Source organism: Mastigoproctus giganteus, chromosome 11, assembly GCF_048544385.1.
Source record: "Mastigoproctus giganteus isolate SK-2022 chromosome 11, ASM4854438v1, whole genome shotgun sequence".
Taxonomy (NCBI): Eukaryota; Metazoa; Arthropoda; class Arachnida; order Uropygi; family Thelyphonidae; genus Mastigoproctus; species Mastigoproctus giganteus.
In genome coordinates this window covers 59,802,446-59,823,531 of record NC_143585.1, presented here as the reverse complement: position 1 = coordinate 59,823,531, position 21,086 = coordinate 59,802,446, and the positions used below count along the sequence as shown (strand labels likewise).

At 39.0% G+C, this 21,086-nt stretch overlaps 1 protein-coding gene across 1 annotated transcript in view; it reads right to left on the bottom strand.

The window, feature by feature from the left end:
- Window positions 1-21,086, bottom strand: part of LOC150078038 (methylcrotonoyl-CoA carboxylase beta chain, mitochondrial-like) — a 184,729-nt gene that overhangs the window by 118,098 nt on the left and 45,545 nt on the right. Inside the window, exon 4 of the mRNA XM_090384438.1 lies at window positions 7,216-7,394. Coding sequence (XP_090240564.1) covers window positions 7,216-7,394 — 179 coding nt within the window. The remainder of the gene's footprint in view (window positions 1-7,215; window positions 7,395-21,086) is intronic.

The window sequence follows — 21,086 nt, the reverse complement described above, 5'->3', positions numbered from 1 at the left end:
CAACAACAACAACTTTTTTTTAATCTTTCCCTTCACTTAAAATACGGTGCCACTAGTGGTCACATTCAAATAACAGTTCAACACATGCAAATGTGAAAGCAAAAGTTTGTCCCAACAATTCTTTAATAAACATGGGTTGAAATAATTGATTAATTTTCATTGTTGATCAATTACATTGTATTCAAACAGAAATCATGCCTCACTTGTATTTAAATAGAAATCAAGCAAAGCAACAATAACAAAGTAGCAGGAGTGCTGTGGCTCAGGGGAGAATCAAAGGGGTTATTCTCCTAAGAACCGCAGCCTAACAAAATGTGCAACTTGTGCAATGTGAGCATATCTTTCTGAAACAGGACAGGATAAAGCCGGGGGGGGGGGGGGTATTTGTGTTTGGTGCAGAAAATGTGAAATTAGGCACCAAGTGAGCATTCTGATAGGAGTTTATGAGAGTTTGAAGACTAGGGTAGATGCCCTCGAAGGAATTAAAATGGGACCCCACATCAAGCTGTCAGCTGCCCAACTCAACAGCGGAGCTCATACTTATGCATCAGGTAGCGAAAATCTCCAAGGCGGAATGCACTGGTCTGGCAAGAAGTGGTTATTGCCGGTGACTCTATTGTTAGGGAGTGGAAATATATTGTGCAATAAGAATAGGACCAAGGTATGTCTGCTAGGAAGGAAAAAGTAGATGATGTAGAACAGCTATCATCTTTTAAAGGCACAAAAGGTGATACTGTTGTACAAGTTAGCACTAATGATATCAAGATTAAGAGATTTCGGGATTTATTTAACAAGTACAGAGCAATATTGAGAAAAAGTCATGAGTTCGAATTGAATTTGAAAGTGTCTGCAATTCTGCCCAGACATGATGGGGGGGGGGGGAGGTCCATGTTGACAGCCTTGTCAATCAACTCGGCTTTGGAGAAATGTGAAAGGCTAATGGGGTAGAATTTTTCTTGGCATGGTCTGTGCTTGTTTTTACAGGAATGGTATACACTTAATAGAAGGGGAGCAAAAATATTTGCTGATGCTATTGCGGCAGTGATAGGTAGGTCATAAAACTGCTAGCTTTGGAGAGGGGAATACGCAGACTAAGGTGATGGTAATTCTTGCATTGCTTCTATTGGGAAATTCAGCAGCCTGGAAAGCAAAGTATCAGAAATTTCAGTCCCTGCTGTAGGTCATCATAGACAAGTGAATACACGGACTGTGTAAGGGTAACTAAGAGTAAGAACATGTGCATGTATACTTGAATTTACACTAATACCAGCAGCATTGTAAATAAGTTTGATTAATTTTAAGTACTGATTAGATTAAGTCATCAAATGCAGACATTTTAGGGATAGCAAAGACATGGCATCACTCACACATAAGTGATGTTGAATTTGAATATGTGGTGCACAATCTATACAGGAAAGGCAGGACGGGTGGAGGGGTTATGCTCTAGTTAAGAATATTAAATACAAGACAGTGCATCCAGTCAACATGGGTGACCAGTGTAATGCTGAATCAGTTTGGTGTGATATAGGTAGAGTAGGAGTATGTTGTGATGAGTAAGGAGTATGTTATGATGAGTGAGGAGTATGTTATGATGGCCTAATGATTGTGATGAGTATACAAAACAGCTATACAGAGGAGTAGATTGGGCCAGTATATCAGAATGTCTGATAATGAGGGATTTTATGTTTCCAAACGTTGACTGGAATTTGTCAGCAGGTCACTCATACACTAGCAAGATCTTTGGAAATTCTTGGATGACTGTTTTCTACAGCAGCAGCATGTTGAGAGGAAACAAGAAGAAGAAGCAATACCCTTGATCTGGTTATCAACAGTGATTCCACATGCATTAAGAATCTGCAGGTATAAGACCCAATTTTCTTGGTCTTCTTTTGCAATTGCTTTTGTTACTTGTGGAGCACTAGGAGGTACTGATATGGGAGTGGCAGCTGATTGATCTTTCTGTGCCGGTTTTTGTGAGCTTAAGAGGCAATGTGCGATGGGAGTGAATGACTCTTTTGGAAGAACGGTCATGTCTGTTTGAGTTCTGATGGAACATCTTGCTGCCACCTTCTGGGCATAGCTGGGTTTGTTGATATTTATAAGTTTAGCCATTTTCCATGCCTCCTGATATGATATGTTCAGCTCTGCCTTCAGCCATTGAATTTCTTTTTCTTCTATCCACCTCTGGCATGCTCATGAGAAGGCTGGATATTCTGCATGGCAGTTAATGCAGGTGGGTTTTGTGGCTGAACATGACGTTGTTTTACGGTCCTTTGAACCACATCGAGCACATGCAAGGACTCCACAGCAGGCCATTTGAGAATGTCCATATTTCTGGCACCTAAAGCATCGTAAAGGATTTGGAACATATGGATGCACTGGACAGAAGATGTAGCCAGCTTTAATCTCATTAGGAGATGTTGGTTTCTAGTGATTTGTTTCAAGTGGGAACAAGTGGGAACTTGTTTTCTAGTGGGAACAATCTCTCTCTTGGCACAAGCACATTACAAATATTGTTTCCTCTGCATCTAAAGGTAAAGGTAAGCATAGGTAAATCAAAATTGAGAGTAGGAGTGTGCTATAGGCCTAATGACTCTGATGAGTATAATAAGATACTGTACAGGGAAATAGAATGGGCCAGTAAATCAGAGAGTCTTATAATGGGGGATTTTAATTTCCCAGATATTGACTGGAATTTGTGGGTTGGTCACTCACACACTAGCAAGGCTTTTGTGGATTTATTGGATGATTGTTTTCTACACCAGCATGTTCGGGAGGCAACTAGAGGGAGTAATACTCTTGATCTGATTATCAGTAGTGATTCTTCATGCATTAAGAATCTGCAGATAAAGGAACCACTAGGTGGCATGATCACAGTGTGCTGAAGTGGGATTTACTCAAAGAGGTAACTACCATCAGAGGTAAAGGGAAGGGTTTTTGCTTTTGTAAAGGCGACTATGATGGTCTGAGACAGTATTTAAATTCTATACAGTGGGACCAACTGATGATGTTACCAACAGCAAATTCAAAATGGGAAGTATTCAAAGAACTAATCTTGGAAGCTACCAGGCTTTACATACCAACCAAGAAATATTGTTCAAGGTTCAGGCCTAAATGGTTGTCAGATGAACTAATGAGACATATGGCAGAGAAGAAAAATGCATGGGATACATACAAATTAATGGGTGACATGGAAGCCTATGATAGATATAAGTTGGCCTGTAACCAAGTCACAAAGGAGATTAGGCAGGCAAAGGCAGATTATGAGAAATCCTTGGCAAAGGATGGAAAGAAAAACAGAAAAGAGTTCTTTATCTATTTAAACTCAAGAAGGAAAGGGATGAATCAGATTGGTCCACTGGATGTTGATGGTTCAACAATTGAGGATCCTGCTCAGGTGGCTAACAATCTAAACAAGTATTTTGCATCTACATTCACACATGAGGAGTTATTCAAGAAGGGGAATGTCGTAGGTGAAGTAAACATTGGCAGTGAGCTAGATGATTTTCTAATAACTGAGAGGAAAGTGGAGGAGAAATTGTTGAGGATAAACATAAAAAAGGCACCCGGGGTGGATGGGATCTATCCAGTTATATTAAAGGAGGCAGCAAAGGAAGTAAGCAAACCCCTAGCCATAATTATGAGAGCTTCTTTGGACTCAGGGGAGGTACCCATAGACTGGAGATGTGCAAATGTAACCCCAATTCACAAAGGAGGATCAAAGGCTGACAAGAGTAATTATAGACCTGTTAGTTTAACTTCGGTTCCAGGAAAATTAATGGAGGCACTGGTTAAAGAAGCACTGCAGGATCATCTAGACAAGAATTCAGTTATAGCTCAGACACAGCATGGTTTTGTTAAAGGCAGGTCTTGTCTGACCAATTTGATTGGATACTATGATGTAGTCACAAAAGAGTGTGGCATTGGAGGCAAATTGCTGCTATGGATAAAGGGATGGTTGAGTGGCAGAAGACAGAGAGTGGTAATCAATGGACACTGCTCAACGTGGACTAATGTTATTAGTGGAGTTCCTCAGGGTTCAGTGTTGGGTCCATTGTTGTTTTCTGTATTTATAAATGATATTGATGATGGTATATCAAGCTTAATGTCCAAGTTTGCAGACGATACAAAGGTTGGCAGGGTTGTTAAGGACACTACTGATGCTATGCTGCTGCAACACGATCTGGAAAGGTTGAGCAGATGATGGGCTGTGAGGTGGCAAATGAAGTTTAACATTGACAAATGTAAAGCACTACATACGGGAAACAGTAACCCCAGATCAACGTATCAACTCTGTGGTACTACGCTGACAGTGGTAGAGAATGAAAAGGACCTGGGAGTAATTGTGCAGGCAGATATGAAGTTCTCTGAGCAGTGCAGACGAGCTGCAAGAGTAGCTCATGGTGTCTTGTCAATGATATACAGGAATTTTTCTAGCAGGGATAGGGATGTGATTATTCCCTTGTATAAGGCATTGGTCAGGCCAAACCTTGAGTACTGTATACAGGTCTGGAGGCCTCATTTCAAGAAGGATGTAGAGCTGCTGGAATGAGTACAGAGAAGGGCAACAAGATTAGTTAATGGAACAAAGGGTTGCTCTTACGAAGAAAGGCTTAAGTTTTGCAAATTACACAGTCTGGAGACTAGGCATCGGCGAGGTGATCTGATAGAGGTGTATAAGGCTTTGAATGGCTTGAGCATGCTCAATGCCGATGGGATTCTTCATCTTGCTCAGAATAATCACCTGAGAGGGCATAAATTCAAATTGAGGAAGGACGGATGTCGGATAGATGTGTGGAAATTTGCCTTTAGCCAGCGGGCAGTTGGTTTGTGGAATAGACTTCCATCACTTGTTGCTGAAGTTGATAGCCTAAACAAATTTAAGGCTCAGCTGGACAGGTATTTCGAACGAAGACGGAGTGGTGAAATGGGAGTAGTGGTTGTGTTTTTTTTTTTTTTTTTTTTTGGCTGATGCTGAATAAGCTTGCTTTCTTGCATCATATGCCTCTACTAATGCTAATGCTAAAAATCTTGGTTTTCTCTTTCGTTCTCAGCATTACCTTTCTTCCAAACAGCTGTTCACTCTGTACAAATCGCAAATCAACCCTACCATGGAATATTGTTCCCACATCTGCAGCGGTGTTCCCAAAACCTTTCTTAGGCTTCTAGATTCCATTCAGAAGAGGGCAGTTAGGTTAATTAATGACTCTTCTCTAACAGACTCTCTCCACTCACTGTCTCATAGACGTACTGCTTCTGAGCATGCCTTTTCTGCAGATAATTCCATGGGCACTGTTCTTCTGAATTGGCTTTTATAATTCCCGCTCTCTCTTTCAAAGCAGTCCGAACACGTGCCGCTACCAGCCAACATCCATTTACTGTCCAACTTCAAACTCACAGAATCAACTTTTCATCTTCCTCGTTTATTCATTCAATTGCCGTTTTCTGGAACAACCTTTCTTCATATGTCTTTCCTGAAAATTACAGTCAACAGAAGTTCAAGTCTAATGTCAATAAATAGCTTCTTTATTTATAATTCTTAATTCTTCTATTCTTCTTCTATAATAATTCTATAATTCTTCTTAATACCCAAGCATGGTACTAAGTACTATAGGTTCTAATACGTCTCGTGTTTGGGGTTTTCATAAAAAAGTCACAAAGGAACTGGATGCAAAAATAATTTTTATATCATATACTTGGATTTTAGGAATGCTTTTGATACTGTTGCACATGGAAGACTACTGTGCAAATTGGAGCAGTATGGTATTAAGGGAAAAGTTGCATAATGGATAAAAGAATGGTTGAGTGGAAGAAGACAGAGTGATAATCAATGGACTCAATAATCAGTGCTCTTCACGGACTATTGTTATTAGTGGAATCCCCATGGTTCGGTGTTGGGCCCATTGTTGTTTTCGGAATTTATCAATGATATTGATGAAGGTATATCAGGGTTAATGTCTAAGTTTGCAGATGAAACGAAGGTTAGCAGGGTTGTTAACGACAGTAATGATAGTACACTACTGCAACAGGATCTGGAAAAGTTGAGCAGAGATGGGTTGATAAGTGGCAACTGAAGTTTAACACTGACAAATGTAAAGTACTGCATATGGGTAGCAGTAACCCCAGAATAATGTACCAACTGGGTGGTAACTATACTCAGGGTAGTGGAGAATGAAAAGGGCATGGGGATAATTGTGCCATCAGACATGAAGTTTTGTGAGCAGTGCAGATAGGCTGCAACAATAGCTAACGGTGTCTTGTCAATGATATACAGAAATTTTTCTAGGAAGGATAATGGTGATAGTCAGGCCACACCTTGAGTACTGCATACAAGTTTGAAGGCCTCATTTTAGAAAGGATGTAGAGCTGCTGGAACGAGTACAGAAAAGGACAAGATTGGTGAGTGGAACAAAGGGTTGCTGTTACTAAGAAAGGCTTAATTAAGCCTTTATAAAGAAAGGCTTAATAAAAATTTATTAAGCCTATAAGCTTAATAAAGAAAGGCAGAAAGGCTGTTACCAAGAAAGGCTTCTGCAATTTGCAGAACTTGAGTTCTGCAAATTGCAGCATCTGGAGACTAGGCATCTGCGAAGTGATCTAACTCAGGTGTATAAGGCCTGAATGGGTTGAGTAAGCTCAATGCCGATGGGATTCTTCCCATCAGCATTGAGATTACTCACCTGAGGGAACATAAATTCAAATTGAGGAAAGACAATTGTAGAATAGATGTGCAGAAATTAGCCTTTGGTCAGTTGGTGGTTGATAGTTGTAACAAACTTCCATCTGTTGTAGTAGAGGTCAACAATTTAAATAAGTTCAAGGCAGAACTAGACAAACATTTGAAGTGAATGGATGGGTGAAATGGCAAGGTTTTTTTTTTTTTTTTTTTTTTTTTGGATGATGCTGTATGAGCTTGCTTTCTTGCATTATATGCCTCTACTAATGCTAATACTAATGCTAAAGCATTAAAAATGTGAAAATGTTTTTTCAGAAATGCACACAACTGTTATTAAAAATTTCTAAGTTTTTGATGAGTTTTATGAGTTATGAGGTGACACATCCAAGTTTTAAATAATCTTCAAATAGATTCTAAAATATGAGGAGATTTAAAAAAAGAGAAATATTTAAAAATATAATTAATCTTAAACCAACAATTTCATTGCGGTTATCACAAATAAAAAATAAAGTGCAAAAAGACAACAAATAAAACCAAACCTGCAAAGGCAAAAAAGCTCCTCCACTATCCACTAAATATATACATGGAAGTCTGTTTAAGAATGCTAACTGTTGTGACCTTAACTGCTTGGTTATACCAATGGGAAATATTGTGCCTCCCTTAACTGTTGCATCATTAGCAGATGCAATGCAATAATGCCCATGAATCTTGCCAATTTCTAAAAAAGAAGTAAATTTATTACACCAAATATCACTGTTATTTACTGAAAATGAAATGAAACAGCTTTATTTATCATTTTAATTATGTAACACTCCTGGAGAAAATATACAAAACATTTATCCTTACAAAAGTTAAAATTAGCTGAAAATTAACATTTCAACACAACTTTTGCCTCTGTCAGACTGATTTACCCAGTCAATAAATAATATTTCAACAACTGTTTTCAAATTGAAAGTTACCTCATGACAATTTTTGTTTTCAAATTCTATTCAGTGGGACCAACTGATGGGGACACTGAATACAACAAATTCTAAACGGGAAGCATCCAGGGAAGTAATCATAGAAGCTACTAGGCTTTTTATACCAAGAAATGCTGTCCAAAGGTTAAGACCTAAATGGATGTCAGATAAACTGATGAGACTTTTTACAGATCAGAAAAATGCAAGGAATGCTCATAAATTATTAGGCAGGAGATAAACATGCAATAGAGATAAACTAGTCGTAATAAAGTTACACAGGAAGTTAGGCAAGCTAAGACAAAGAATGCAGAGGCAAACAGCAAAGACTTCTTTACATATGTACACACTAGGAAGAAGGGGATGAATCACATTGGTTCACTAGATTGTGTCATTTGTGAATTTATAGTGCAAAAGCTGCTTCAGCTATATTGTATCTGTTCAAGTTTTCATGTCATTGTATTAGATGTGGCTGGTAAGACTTTAGAACGGTATAGGTAAACTTGAGGAAGATAAAGAGCTCATTTAAGTATGATTGGTCTCCCAGAATAAGTTGAGGAGTTAATGATTATTGTATGCATGATTTGAAAGCTGATTGGCAGGCTATTTGGTAACATGTGGTCACCCTATGATTATGTGATTTACCGTGAGTTGGGAATGCCACTGAGGGCACTGGAGGATCACCAAGGAGGTAAGAGTGTGTTAAATGCATGTGTCTGATATGAAGCCAGACAAGGATAACCTCTTTGTGTCTGTTTGATCAAAAACTTGAATTTTGCATTTCGGCTGCTGTTTGATCTGGCATAATTTGTTGCTTGTTTCAGATTGCTAGGTTTGCATCTATATGTTTTCAGAAGCTTTTCAAATGATATGGATAAATCATTGTGTGTAACTTTATGCATGGCAAAGTTGTTGTTTGGTTTTTAGGAGCATTAGCAACTAAGGCCATATTGCTCCAGGAATATGCGGTGGTCATTCCCTTGACCTTTCCACATCCTCCGTATTTGGTGGTGACGGGCTCGAACCCCGGTCTAATCAAGAAGCATGTGCTACGCATTGCTGCTCCTTCTCATGGCTACGGAGGCGCCCATGCATGGCAAAGATTACATTTCATGGATGTTTCAAGGATTCAAGGAAGGCCTTGAATTTTGCAGCTTGATCAATGCGTTTGTTGCCCACAATTTCAGAATGTCCAGGATTCCAAGAAAATCTAATTACTTGTTGTTTTGTCCTGAGGTGAGATAAGCAAGAAAGAATTTTTCTCAGATATGGATGGGTAGGATGATTGTCTAGCTGCAAGACATATATTGCACTTAATGAGTCTGTAAAAATAGCTTTTGCAAGGGAAGTTTTGTCAATGTGATCTAGTGCGAGACTTGTGTTCAGCAATATATACTGCATTCTACGGGAAAAGATTGAGAAATTATGCTAATTGGCAGAACTACTGCTGCACCTACACATGTATCCATTTTGGACCATCAATATACAGATGACAGAACAGCTGGAGAATTGCATTGTGTAAGCAGAATATAGCTGTCATACATTGTTTTGGGATGGCATTTTTTTTCCCATTGTGTGAGGTCCATACCACAATCAACTGAACTGATTTCCCATGGCAGAAGGGATGTGGGGTTATTTTGGTTGATTTTATCTACACTTAAGTTCCATTTGTAAAATTAATCAATTGTCGGAAACTGGCTGGTTTGCATATGCTAGGTTTGTTATTATATAAGATTTCCTATTTTGGATGTCAAGGAAGGCTTTGAATTTTTGCATGATGGTTCAGAAAAACTTGCCAAAACTTGTATGAAGGCTGAGCAGAAGTTCACAGATCTGCATATAAACTATACACAGGTGATGTATGAAGTGTCCTGGAAACAACATATAAAGTGCTGAATAGGATGCAACCAATTTGAGACACTTTACCTAGCTGAGGAGTAGATGGGGAACCATAATCTAAACTAGATTTTATCATTACAAATGTGTAGAAGTGAATTCCATCAACTCTCCATGTTTGGGCAGATATTGCTAAGAGAATGTTTAATTTATTTAGACAGACCGTCTGTAGATATTTTGTGTTCTAGGAAATTTTATTTGTTATCTTGTATAATGATTAATCTGAGAAGTCTGATACTGTGTTTGAATGGGATTTGTTGATTTCTTATTGTTAGTTCTGGATCAGGATGCATATTTAATTTTCTGCAGAAGTATACTGCCACTGTCTTTTGCACTGAGATTTGATATCCATTATAGATGGTCTGTGACTCTTTTATAGTACATTGTAGCTGTCTCTCTATTGTGCACACATTCTAAGAGTAACATGAAATGGTGAGGTTGCTAGCATACAGATATGTTTCAACTTTTTCTGGAATAACTTCTATGATAAGATTGATTTTGATTGAAAATAGGGTTATGCTAAGGAGTCCCGTGTTCTTGATTGTACATTTGAAACTGAATATAATAGTAACAGACTTGAAAAGTTCTTTTACACATGCTGGATACCATATTTCCATTAGTATCAAAAGCCTTTAGTATATAAAGTTTTACAATACAGCTAATGAGGGCAATAAGGCAATAGTTATTTGGATTTGAGTGGCCTTTCTCTGGGTTTTGGAAAAGCCAGCACAAATGAGTGCCATTGAGAGTCTGGATATGTATCCTCAAGTATATCTGTTATAAAGCAGCAAGAGTGTGCATAAGGACTTTTCATTGAGATGTTTAATCATTTGGTAATGTAGTAATATGGTAATAGACTGGGCCTGCTGCACTTGGTTTTTATTTGGCTAAGGTTTTATGAAATCCATTTATAGTAAAAGGTTGAGTGTATGGTATCTCATGAATTGGGTAGAAATTAATTTTGTATTTTTCAATTTGAGCCTTATATTTTTGAAAGACTGGTTTAAATAATGATGTTGCAGATAATTCTGCAAACGTTTTTTCTAATAGGTTTGCAATTTTTTCTGGCTCAGTTATGCCATGACCTTTCCAACTCATTAATGGCAGAGGGGCTATTCAATATTTGCCTAAAATTTGTCTAATCTTATTCCAGACGATTCTAGTGTCTGTATTTCTATTAATTTTGCTGGCAAAAGATATCCAGGACTCTTTCTGACATTTCTGCCGTATATAAAATGGGTCTTTGCTCTGGCTTTCTTATATTTTATGAGACTGGTATTGGTGGGGAACTTTCTAAATTGATTTTTTTTTATTTATTTTATTTTTTTTCTTTCTTTCTTTGCCTCAATGAATTTTTCATTCCACTATTGTAATGTTTATGGTATTGACTAGTTGCCTTTAGTATATTGCAATATTTGTTGCAGAGATTATTTGGTTTGTGATGTAAGTGATAACAGCATTATTAATATCAAAATATATTACAGCTTGCTCATTTAGAGAAGCACGATGATATTTTTCCTAGTTTGCTTTTCAAAATTTCCAATTTTTCCCTCTTATGATTTGTGGCATGTCATTAGTTAACAACTGCATAAGAATCACAGTTAGAAGGACCAGTTATAATAATCACAGTTGGAAACAGCCCAGCCAAGCATAGGAAAAGGTGCCCGGAACAGATGACGAGATCAATTGCAGAAATAGTCCCTGTAGATAAATGTACATGGTATGAGTACCATAGGGGATGATGCCCATTGAAGTCTCCATCAAACAGAATGGAGAACATAATTGGTTAACAAAATCTTCAAAGTCTTTCAATATATGATTAGGTGGAAGGTAGAGTGAAACTAACTATTGTAAGGGTAATTCCAATCATGATGCATACCACAATTGCTTCAAAGGGCATTTGTAGCTGAACATGCTTGGATGGAATACTACAGTTGACCAAAATGGTGACTCCTCCATGAGCAATCATTGTGCTTTCATGAACTTGCCTATATATAGTGTAGTGCTTAACAGAAATGTTATGTGAGACTTAGGTTTGCTTCTTGTAAACAAACACTTGCAGGATTTGGACAGAAATGAGATATTTGATATTGTTATGATTACTTTGAATATGATAACAATTCCAATGAAGGAGTGTATGCTTTATTTCAACTTAGTTATTGAATCGGATGATTTATGATGTGTTGCCTGTTTGAACCAATCTGTTTGACTTTTTCTTTACTAGAGAAAAGTTCGTTGACCACCAGTGTCCACATCATCAGCTGCATAAATTTCAGGATTGTTTAATCTTCTTGCTTCTTTTCATAGATTTCCATAGAGTCAGTACTTTTCTATTTTTTACATACAGGTTTTGTGATTTTTGCATTGCTTGTTATGGTGCCTCCATAGCCAGGTGGGCAGGAGCAGCAGTGTATAGCACATGCTTCTTGATTAGACTGGGGTTCAAGCTCGTGACCACCAAATATGGAGGATGAGGAAAGGTCGGGGAATGACCACCGCATATCCCCGGAGCATTAGCAACTAAGGCCATATTGTTCCTAAAAACCAAAAAACCAAATAACAACAACATTGCTTGTTGTCAGTGTTGAGTCTTCAGTATCTGATGAGATAATAATGGGTGCATTATTTGCCTGGTCAACTTTTGGTTTTGTTTGAGAGAGGAGTATCTGCACCCGGTCTGTTACCGAGATGTTAATTTGTGTTCCAGTTGCTTTTGTTTTCTGTACTGCCATTACTGCCACATGTGTTCTCATTGTTGGGAGAAGTGGTATCTGTTTTTTAGCTTTTTGGTATGTGACATTATGTTCAGTTTTATATTTCTGATTTGCTTCTCTCTTTTCCATATATTGCAGTCTCAAGAAAAAACAGGGTAGACTTCTTTTCAGTTCAGACATTGAGGAGATTGTGTATTATATTTGTTATTAGAATGTTCTTTGAGCCACAAGTGGCAAAACTGCTATAAGTGGCACTTCAGCATACTATTTGGGAATGGCCATACTTTTGATACTTGAAGCATCATATTGCATTTGGGATGTCTGGATTTATGTGGCAATTCAGGTATCTTGCTTTCACTGATGTTGGGAGGGTTAGACTGTTAAAAGCAAATATTAGCATTAACATTAGTAGAGGCATACAATGCAAGAAAGCAAGCTTATACAGCATCAGTCAAAAAAAAAAAAACGCTTCCCACTTCACCCATTCACTCACTCCAAAAGTGTGTCCAGTTCTTCCTTGAATTTATTCAAGCTATCCTCTTCCACAACATCAAATGGAAGTTTGTTCCAACAATCAACTACCTGCTGGCTAAAGACAAACTTCCACATATCTATTCTGCAATATTCCTTCCTCAGTTTGAATTTATGCCTCCTCATGTATGTAATCTGAGAAAGAGGAAGGTTCTGATGGAATATTATAGTGCAGGTTAATGTCAGTTTTCCATCCTTTTTTAATAAGGATTCTTTTGGTTTGTATGAAGTTTTAGTTTTGTAATTCTTGTACAATTTCTTCTCCATAGCTGTTTAAGAAATCCTATCCAAAAATTATCCCTTTTGATATATTCAAAGTGGCATGTGGAGTGACTTTAATAGGAATCCCACTAAAAGCTGTGGTTTTTAGAAGTAGCTCTGAATGTAGGTGATTTGTCATTTCTATAAGTAGGTCACCTGATTTCAAACAGCGAACCATTTTTGACGGACCAGCTGTATGTTTGTTAGACAACTTTATATGACAAAGGGAGAAAGTTTACCAACAGGTTGATCTGTTAAAGAGTGGAAAATCAAGAAGAGCAGAGAGAGACCTCTGTCTCTCTCTCTCTGCTCTTCTTGAGAGAGAGAGAGAGAGAGAGAGAGAGAGAGATGGTTTGGTTCGCATCTTTATTTTGTCTCTTGGCAGTAGATGGATTAGGATCATTTTGTTGCAAATGACATTCAGTTTGGCCCATATATCTAGGAGAAACCTGGTTTTCAAATCCATTGTTGCTCCTTTTCACTTTGAAAGGATTTATGTTTCATTCTCAGGTTTCCAGACCCATGACAACTCAGGCAGGAGCAGTGCCACCTAGTGACCAACCAGCTGGAGAAGTTAGTAGGCTAATAAACAAAAAGAAATAAAAGAAGGTGACTTTCCTTCCTTTAAATTGGTAAAAATAGCCTCCTTTACTGTATAGTTACGATGCATTTCAAGTATGCATAGATGTAAACTCTTAGAACTTCAAAAAGAACAAATGAATATATATATATAAGATCATTGATTTTCATACCTTTTAGAATGCTTGTATCATTAATTTGATTTGTTTGATTAATTTGGCAAAATTAATCAAATTGATTTGATTAATATGGCCTTGGTCCAGTGTATATGAATGGCTTAACTGTTGATGATCCTACTCAGATTGCTGACAAACTGAACAGATATTTTGCCTCTAAATTTCAGGATACTACAGTTGACCAAAATGTTTGACATGAGGCATTTTTAGGGATGAGGATGCCAGTATGTATGAAATTCTAAAGGGAGTGTGATAAAAGAGAAGAAAGCAAAAGAGAAACTGTTGAAGCTAAAAGTAAACAAGCCAAGAGCTGAAGTAATCTATTCAATTATATTAAGAGAAGGAGCAAAAAAGATAAGCAGGCCTTTGGCCATAATTATAAGAGCATCCTTGGATTGGAAGGTCCCTATAGATTGGAGATGTGTAAATGTATCCCCCATTTCACAAAGGGGGCTCAAGGACAGACAAGAGTGATAGAAATAGTAACAGTAATAATAGTAATAGAGGTATGTGATGCAAGAAAGCAAGCATATGAAATTATGTAGAATCAGCCAAAAAAAAAAAAAATTCACACAATCATCCCCTCTAAAAGTTTGTCCAGTTCCTCCTTGAATTTATTTAAGCTGTCAACTACCAAAACAACAGATGGAAGTTTGTTCCAGCTGGCTGAAGCCAAATTTCCACACATCCATTCTACAGCTGCTTTCCTCAATTTGAATTTATGCCCCCTTCGGTTTGTAATCTGAGCAAGCGGAAGAATCCCATCAGAATTCAGCATGCTCAATTCATTCAAGGCCTTATACACCTTAATCAGATCACCTCGCAGGTGCCTAGTCTCCAACAGCTGCAATTTTCAGAACTTAAGTCTCTCTTGATAAGAGGACCCCTTTGTTCCCCTCGCCAATCTTGTTGCTCTTCTCTGTACACGCTCAAGCAAATCTACATCCTTCCTAAAATTAGGCTTCCAGACATATACACAGTACTTAAGGCATGGCCTGACCATTGCCTTATACAAAGGGATAACACCTCCTTTTCCCTTCTAGCAAAATTTATGTATATCATTGACAAAACCCCATGCCCTGATCTGGCAGCCTGTCTGCATTGCTAAGAAAACTTTAAAGCTGACTGCACGATTACTCCCAGGTCTTTTTCATTTTCTACCACCCTAAGTGTAGTACCACACAGTTCGTACATTCCTCTGGGGTTACTTCTACCCATATGCAGTACTTTGCATTTGTCAATGTTAAACTTCAATTGCCACTTAGCCCATCTACCCAAATTTTCTAGATCCTGTTGCAGTAGCACATTGGAATAATTACTGTCATTGCCAACCTTTGTATCATCTGCAAACTTCGACACTATGCCTGATATTATTATTATTATTCTTCTTCTTATATTATTTCTCCCTGATTGGGGGTTCCACCTCGTGATGGGTATTGCTACCAAGTACACAGGGTGGTTGTTGTTACCGTATTCCCCAAGTATAAGACGCACCTTAATTTTGGGGCCCGAAATGTGAAAAAAAAATGTATTACATAAAGTTATTGAACTCAAGTTTTATTCATCATAAAATTCATACAACTCATCACTGTCAAAACTCCCATCCATTAGCTTGTCCTCATCTGTGTCTGATGACGAATCTCAGTTCCATCTATGGCATTTGAAATGCCACACTTCTTAAATGACTTGACAACGATCTCAATCTTGATATTATCCCAGGATCTTTTCACCCAGGTACAAATTTCTCCTATAGTTGGTTTCTTCACTCTTCCTGCTGGTGTCAAATTGTCCCCAGAAGACTTCATCCATTGGTTCCATTCGTCTCTCATGTCAGCTTTGAAGAGTTTGTTAATGGAGACATCAAGTGGTTGGAGCTGGGATGTCAAGGTATGACGGCAAGTTTTGTTTTTTGCTCTGCAGCAATCTTCTTTGTATTTTTTGTTATGTGTGCCCTGAAATGATCAAGCGCCAATAGGGCAGGTTTGCGTAAGAGCCCACCTGGTCTCCTGCTCCAAACTTTCTCAAATCAGATCTTCATCCCATCCTGATCCATCCAACCCTTGTCATGAACGTGGACAATCACCCCTCGAGGAATGTCTTCTTTTGGCATTGTTTTGCATTTGAAAATCAGCATAGGAGGCAGCTTGGTTCCGTCGGCACAAGCTAGAACAACTGTATAATGGCTCTTTTCCTGTCCACTTGTCTTCACAGTTACAGTTTTCATCCCCTTATTATGAACAGTTCTGTTACTTGGGACCTCAAATTGAATGGGGGACTTTGTCCATATTTGCAATCTGTCCCAACTCAAACTGATGTGTCTTCCGACATTGAATGACAAAACGATGAAATTCAAGGACCTTCTGCTCATAGCTTTCAGGCATCTTTTGGGCAAGTCTGGTGCGTGTACGCATGCTTATTCCATTCCGTTTCATGAACCTGAAGCACCAATTGTGTCCTTTGAAATCAGTAACTTCTTTTTCATCAGCAATTCTTCTTGCCTCTTGCTGAACCATCTTTGTAGACACTGGAATTCCAAATTTCCTTTGCTCCTCAATCTACATCTTCAATTCCCTCTCTAAATTACACCATTTTGCTGACTTGCCTCTAATGGCCTTCTTCTGCTGTGGCATTTTCAGTAGGGTTTCTTCTTCCCATAGCCAGTCTCCGATTGTTTTCTCAGTTGGAGGAGGACCAAACTTACGTTTCCGCACAATTTCCATTCACTTTTGCAAACTGGATCACTTTTAACTTTAATTCAGCACTGTACAAAAATCTTTTCTGAGCCATTTCTGGGCAGAACGTGGCAAAACATAACCTAATATACGGTAACAAGTGCAAAACAATGAGCGCAAAGTCAACAAGCGTGAAATAGCAGGAAATGAAAGTAAAAAAAAATCTACAACCACTGTATAAGACGCACCCAGTTTTTAGACCCCAAATTTTTCGAAAAAAGGTGCGTCTTATACATGGGGAAATACGGTATGTCTGGTGTTACTGTTGGTTGAGGAACTCTCTGACTATCCTACAGGTGTTCAGGATTGTGACTTTCTGGAGTTCCTTTTAGGTGTTCGGTGGGAGATCTATTGCTGCTAGACTGTTATGTAGGGTCTTTGGTGCAGTCCCAGTACAGCCTGTAATTTGGGGTGTCTAGTACTGCCTGCGGTTCATACTTGCAGTATGGTACACTTTCTTTAATCAAATGGTATTTCCTTGCTAACTTTTGAAGTATTATCCTGGCTACCTGGTCATGTCTACGAGTGTACTCAGTCTAGGTGATCACCTTGCATCCTGCAGTGATGTGTTGGATCATTTCTGAGGCCAGGTGACATCGTTAACATGTGTCATCTGACACTCCAGGCTCTTTGTCTCCTGTCTTAGATTCGTGTAAGTCCTGGTTTTTTTCCCATAGGTTTTCTGCAGGTTGCCAGTGTTGGGTACTGCTATGTCAATCAGATAGGTAGCCTTTTCCTTCTTGTCTACAAGAGTTATGTCCGGTCTGTTGTGTGTTATTGTCTTATCTGCTATTATGGCGCAGTCCCAGTACAGCTTGTGGGTTGGGGTCTCTAGTACTGCCTGGGGTTCATACTTGTAGTACGGTACGCTTTCTTCAACCAACTGGTATTTCCTTGCTAGCTTCTGATGTATTATCCTGGCTACCTGCTCGTGTCTATGAGTGTACTCAGTCTGGGTGATCACCTTGCATCCCATGGTGATGTGTTGGATCGTTTCTGATGCCAGGTGGCATCGTCGACATGTGTCATCGAACACTCCGGGCTCCTTAGCGATGTATTTTCTATAGGTCCTGGTGTTGATTACCTGGTCTTGGATGGTGAGCATGAATCCTTCAGTCTCGGGGAAGAGCATCCCACTCGTTAGCCATGCATTGGAAGCAATTTATCTATGTCATCTTGATGGAGATCACTGTAGTGTCTGCAATGGAGTGTCTTCTCTGCCCATCTTTCTAGCTCCGTTTGTATCTCCTGGTTGGGGGGGACTCCTCGCTTAGATTGAGTGCAGTATACCGCTTGTCTATCTTCCTTATAGCCTGGTGGAGTGCTGATGTGTGTTTCTGGAAGTAATCCTTCAGGTTAATGGTTAGGTTGGTTGGTTATTGGAAGTTTAATGGTGCATCAGCATCTAAGGCTATCGTGCACCAATCAGGTTAACAATTGCTGTCTTCTGTTGCTCAATGAGGTCTATCCAGCCCTTTCCTTCTTCTTCCTGGGCAACTGTCAGTCTCTCCATGGCAGATTTCGGGTTTTGTTGGTGGCTCTTGGTCATCACTCTCCTTGTCTTTCTCATGATATTCTCCAGCTCAGTGTTAGTCCAATCTATGACCCCAAATGAGTATGTTAGCACTGGGACTGCATAGGTGTTTATAGCTTTAACTGTGTTCCCTCCATTCAGCTTTGCTTTCAGCAGGCTTCTGAGTCTCTGATGGAATTTTTAGGTCAGGCAGGACTTAATTTTCTTGTGCTGAAACTGCTGAGCCTGCTTCATCCCCGAGTATTTGTAGGCCTCTCGCCCTGCCATGGCTTCGATCTCTTTACCACTCTGCAGCTGGTAGTTTCAGTTGGCTAATTTTCCCTGACGCAATCACTAACTCAGAATAATAACTGTAATAACTCTGAGCAAAGTGGAGGAGAAACTGTTGAAGATAAACATAAGGAAGACACTTGGAGTGGATGGGATCTATCCAGTTATACTAAAGGAGCCAGCAAAGGAAGTAAGCAAACTCAGCCATAATTATGAGAGCTTCCTTGGACTGAGGGGGGGGGGATACCCATGGACTGGAGATGTACTACTGTGACCCCAAATCATAAAGGAGGATCAAAGAATGACAACTAATTACAGACCTGTTAGTTTAACTTCTGTTCCGTGGAAAGTAATGGAGGCACTGGTTAAATAAGCACTGCAGGATCATCTACACAAGACTTCAGTTATAGTTCAGACAGAGCATGGGTTTGTTAAGAGGAAGTCATGTGTGACCAATTTGATTGGATACTATGATGCAGTCACAAAGGAACCGGATGCAAAGAATAATTTTGATATCACATACACGGGTGTTCAAAGGAAGTGCATCACCTAGGAATTTCACATTTTTAACCCTTTTTCGCGATGGTATGTTACATTAAAGACTAGCATCACAAACAGAAATATAAACAAAAGATAGTTATTAATAGTTAAGGCAAAGCTAAGTAATATTTGACAGGTGCTCTCAAAATATTCCAAATGAGCATTTGCAACCTTTATACAACAGTTTTGGTAAACATGACAATTATGGCTGAAACGTTATCAGAAGCCCTGAATTTGCTTCAGTTTATCATTTTAAATGGAAAACAAAATGAAAAGTTCACCAGGTGCAAACTAATATTTAGTTAATCTGCCTCTGGCCCTGATGACAGCAGCACACCGTCGAGGCATTCACAAGATCAATTTCTGAAGATAATCAACTGATAGTTTGTGGTTCCAAACATGAATCATGAAGTTCACGAAGGGTCTTTGGTTTTTTTCTGACAACTGTAGATTCCATACAATGCCAAAAGTTCTCTAGAGGATTCAGGTCCGGGCTGTTTCCTGGCCAGCTAAGAGTTGTAATGAACCGTTCTTCCAACCATTTTTTCACCTGTAACAAATGTAAACACATTACTGTCGAACCTCTAATGCAGAAATGAAGCTAAAGTAACTACAGAAGTGCCTACTTACACTTTTCTCCCAATGACAAGGAGCAGAGTCGTCCTGAAAGATGCAGTTACTTGTCAGGTTGAAATGGTCTCTAATGGTTGGCAGCAATTTACCTTCCAATATAGCCAGGTATCCCATTGGCATTTACGGAACCTTTTTTAAACTGCGGGTGACTTACTCAGTGATACAAAATGCACCCCCAAATCATTTGGCTGGTAGGGAATTTCACTGTAGACACCATACAGTCTGGATGGTATTCTTCACTACGTCTATGGCGAATTGTTTGTCTCCCATCAGAGCCAAGCAGGTTGAATTTCTTCTCATCCGAGAAAATAATTGACTTCTACTGCTCGGGGGTCCATTTGACATGCTCCTTACACCAAATTAATTGGGCCTTTTTCATTTTTTGTGTGAGGAGAGGCTTCTTCTTAGGATGACAGGCTACAAGTTCATTTTTGAAGAGGCAGCTTCTGTCTGTTACTGCACTTGCTACCACTCCTGTATGTTCTTCCCATTCTCTTTTCAGCTCAGAAGAAGAAGCTTTATGGTTTTTAAGGCATAAGCACTTCAAAATGCAGTCCTGTTTTGTTGTACACTCGTTTCGTCCAGTTCCTTTTTTCCTATCAGCAGAACTAGAAATCCACTCATTGTCGACTGATTACAAGACACTCTATAAGCAATATGACGGGAAGAAGTCCTTCCACATGTAAAGCAACAATAGCACTCTTTCTTCGTGGCATCAACTACACATAACTCGCCATTCTGACACAAGCAAGGAATGACTGCAACTCTTGCAGAGAGTGCTTATATAGCTGAAAGTAACAGCTGACACAATATTACATCATCACCTACATGTCTAAATCTTATCTGATGCAATCTGTAAGAAATATTGCAATATACTTACATTATTCGGACGACAATTACAATTTTAAGCAGTCATGCACTTTCTTTGAACACCAGTGTACTTGGATCTTAAGAAGGCTTTTGATACTGTTGCACATGGAAGACTGCTGCACAAATTGGAGCAGTGCAGCATTGCTGCTATGGATAAAGAGTGAGAGAATACAGAAAGTGGTAATCAATGGACACTGCTGTTCGTGGACTAATGTTATTAGTGGAGTCCCTTAGGATTCAGTGTTGGGGCCATTGTTGTTTTCTGTATTTATTAATGATATTGATGATGGTATATCAGGCTTAATGTCTAAGTTTGCAGATGATACAAAGGTTAGCAGGGTTGTTAAGGACACTAATGACAGTACACTGCTGCAACAAGATCTAGAAAAGTTACTTTACAAATGTAAAGTACTGTATATGGGTAGTAGTAACCCCAGAGTAATGTATCACCTGGGTGGTACTATACTCAGGGTAGTGGAGAAGGAAAAGGACGTGGGGATAATTGTGCTGTCAGATATGAAGTTTTTTGAGCAGTGGAGATAGGCTGCAACAGTAGCTATTGGTCAATGATATACAGGAATTTTTCTAGTAGGGATAAGGAGGTGATTGTAACCTTGTATAAGGCAATGGTCAGGCCACACCTTCAGTACTGCATACAGGTCTGGAGGTCTCCTTTTATTAAGGATGTTGAGCTGCTGGAACAAGTACAGAGAATGGC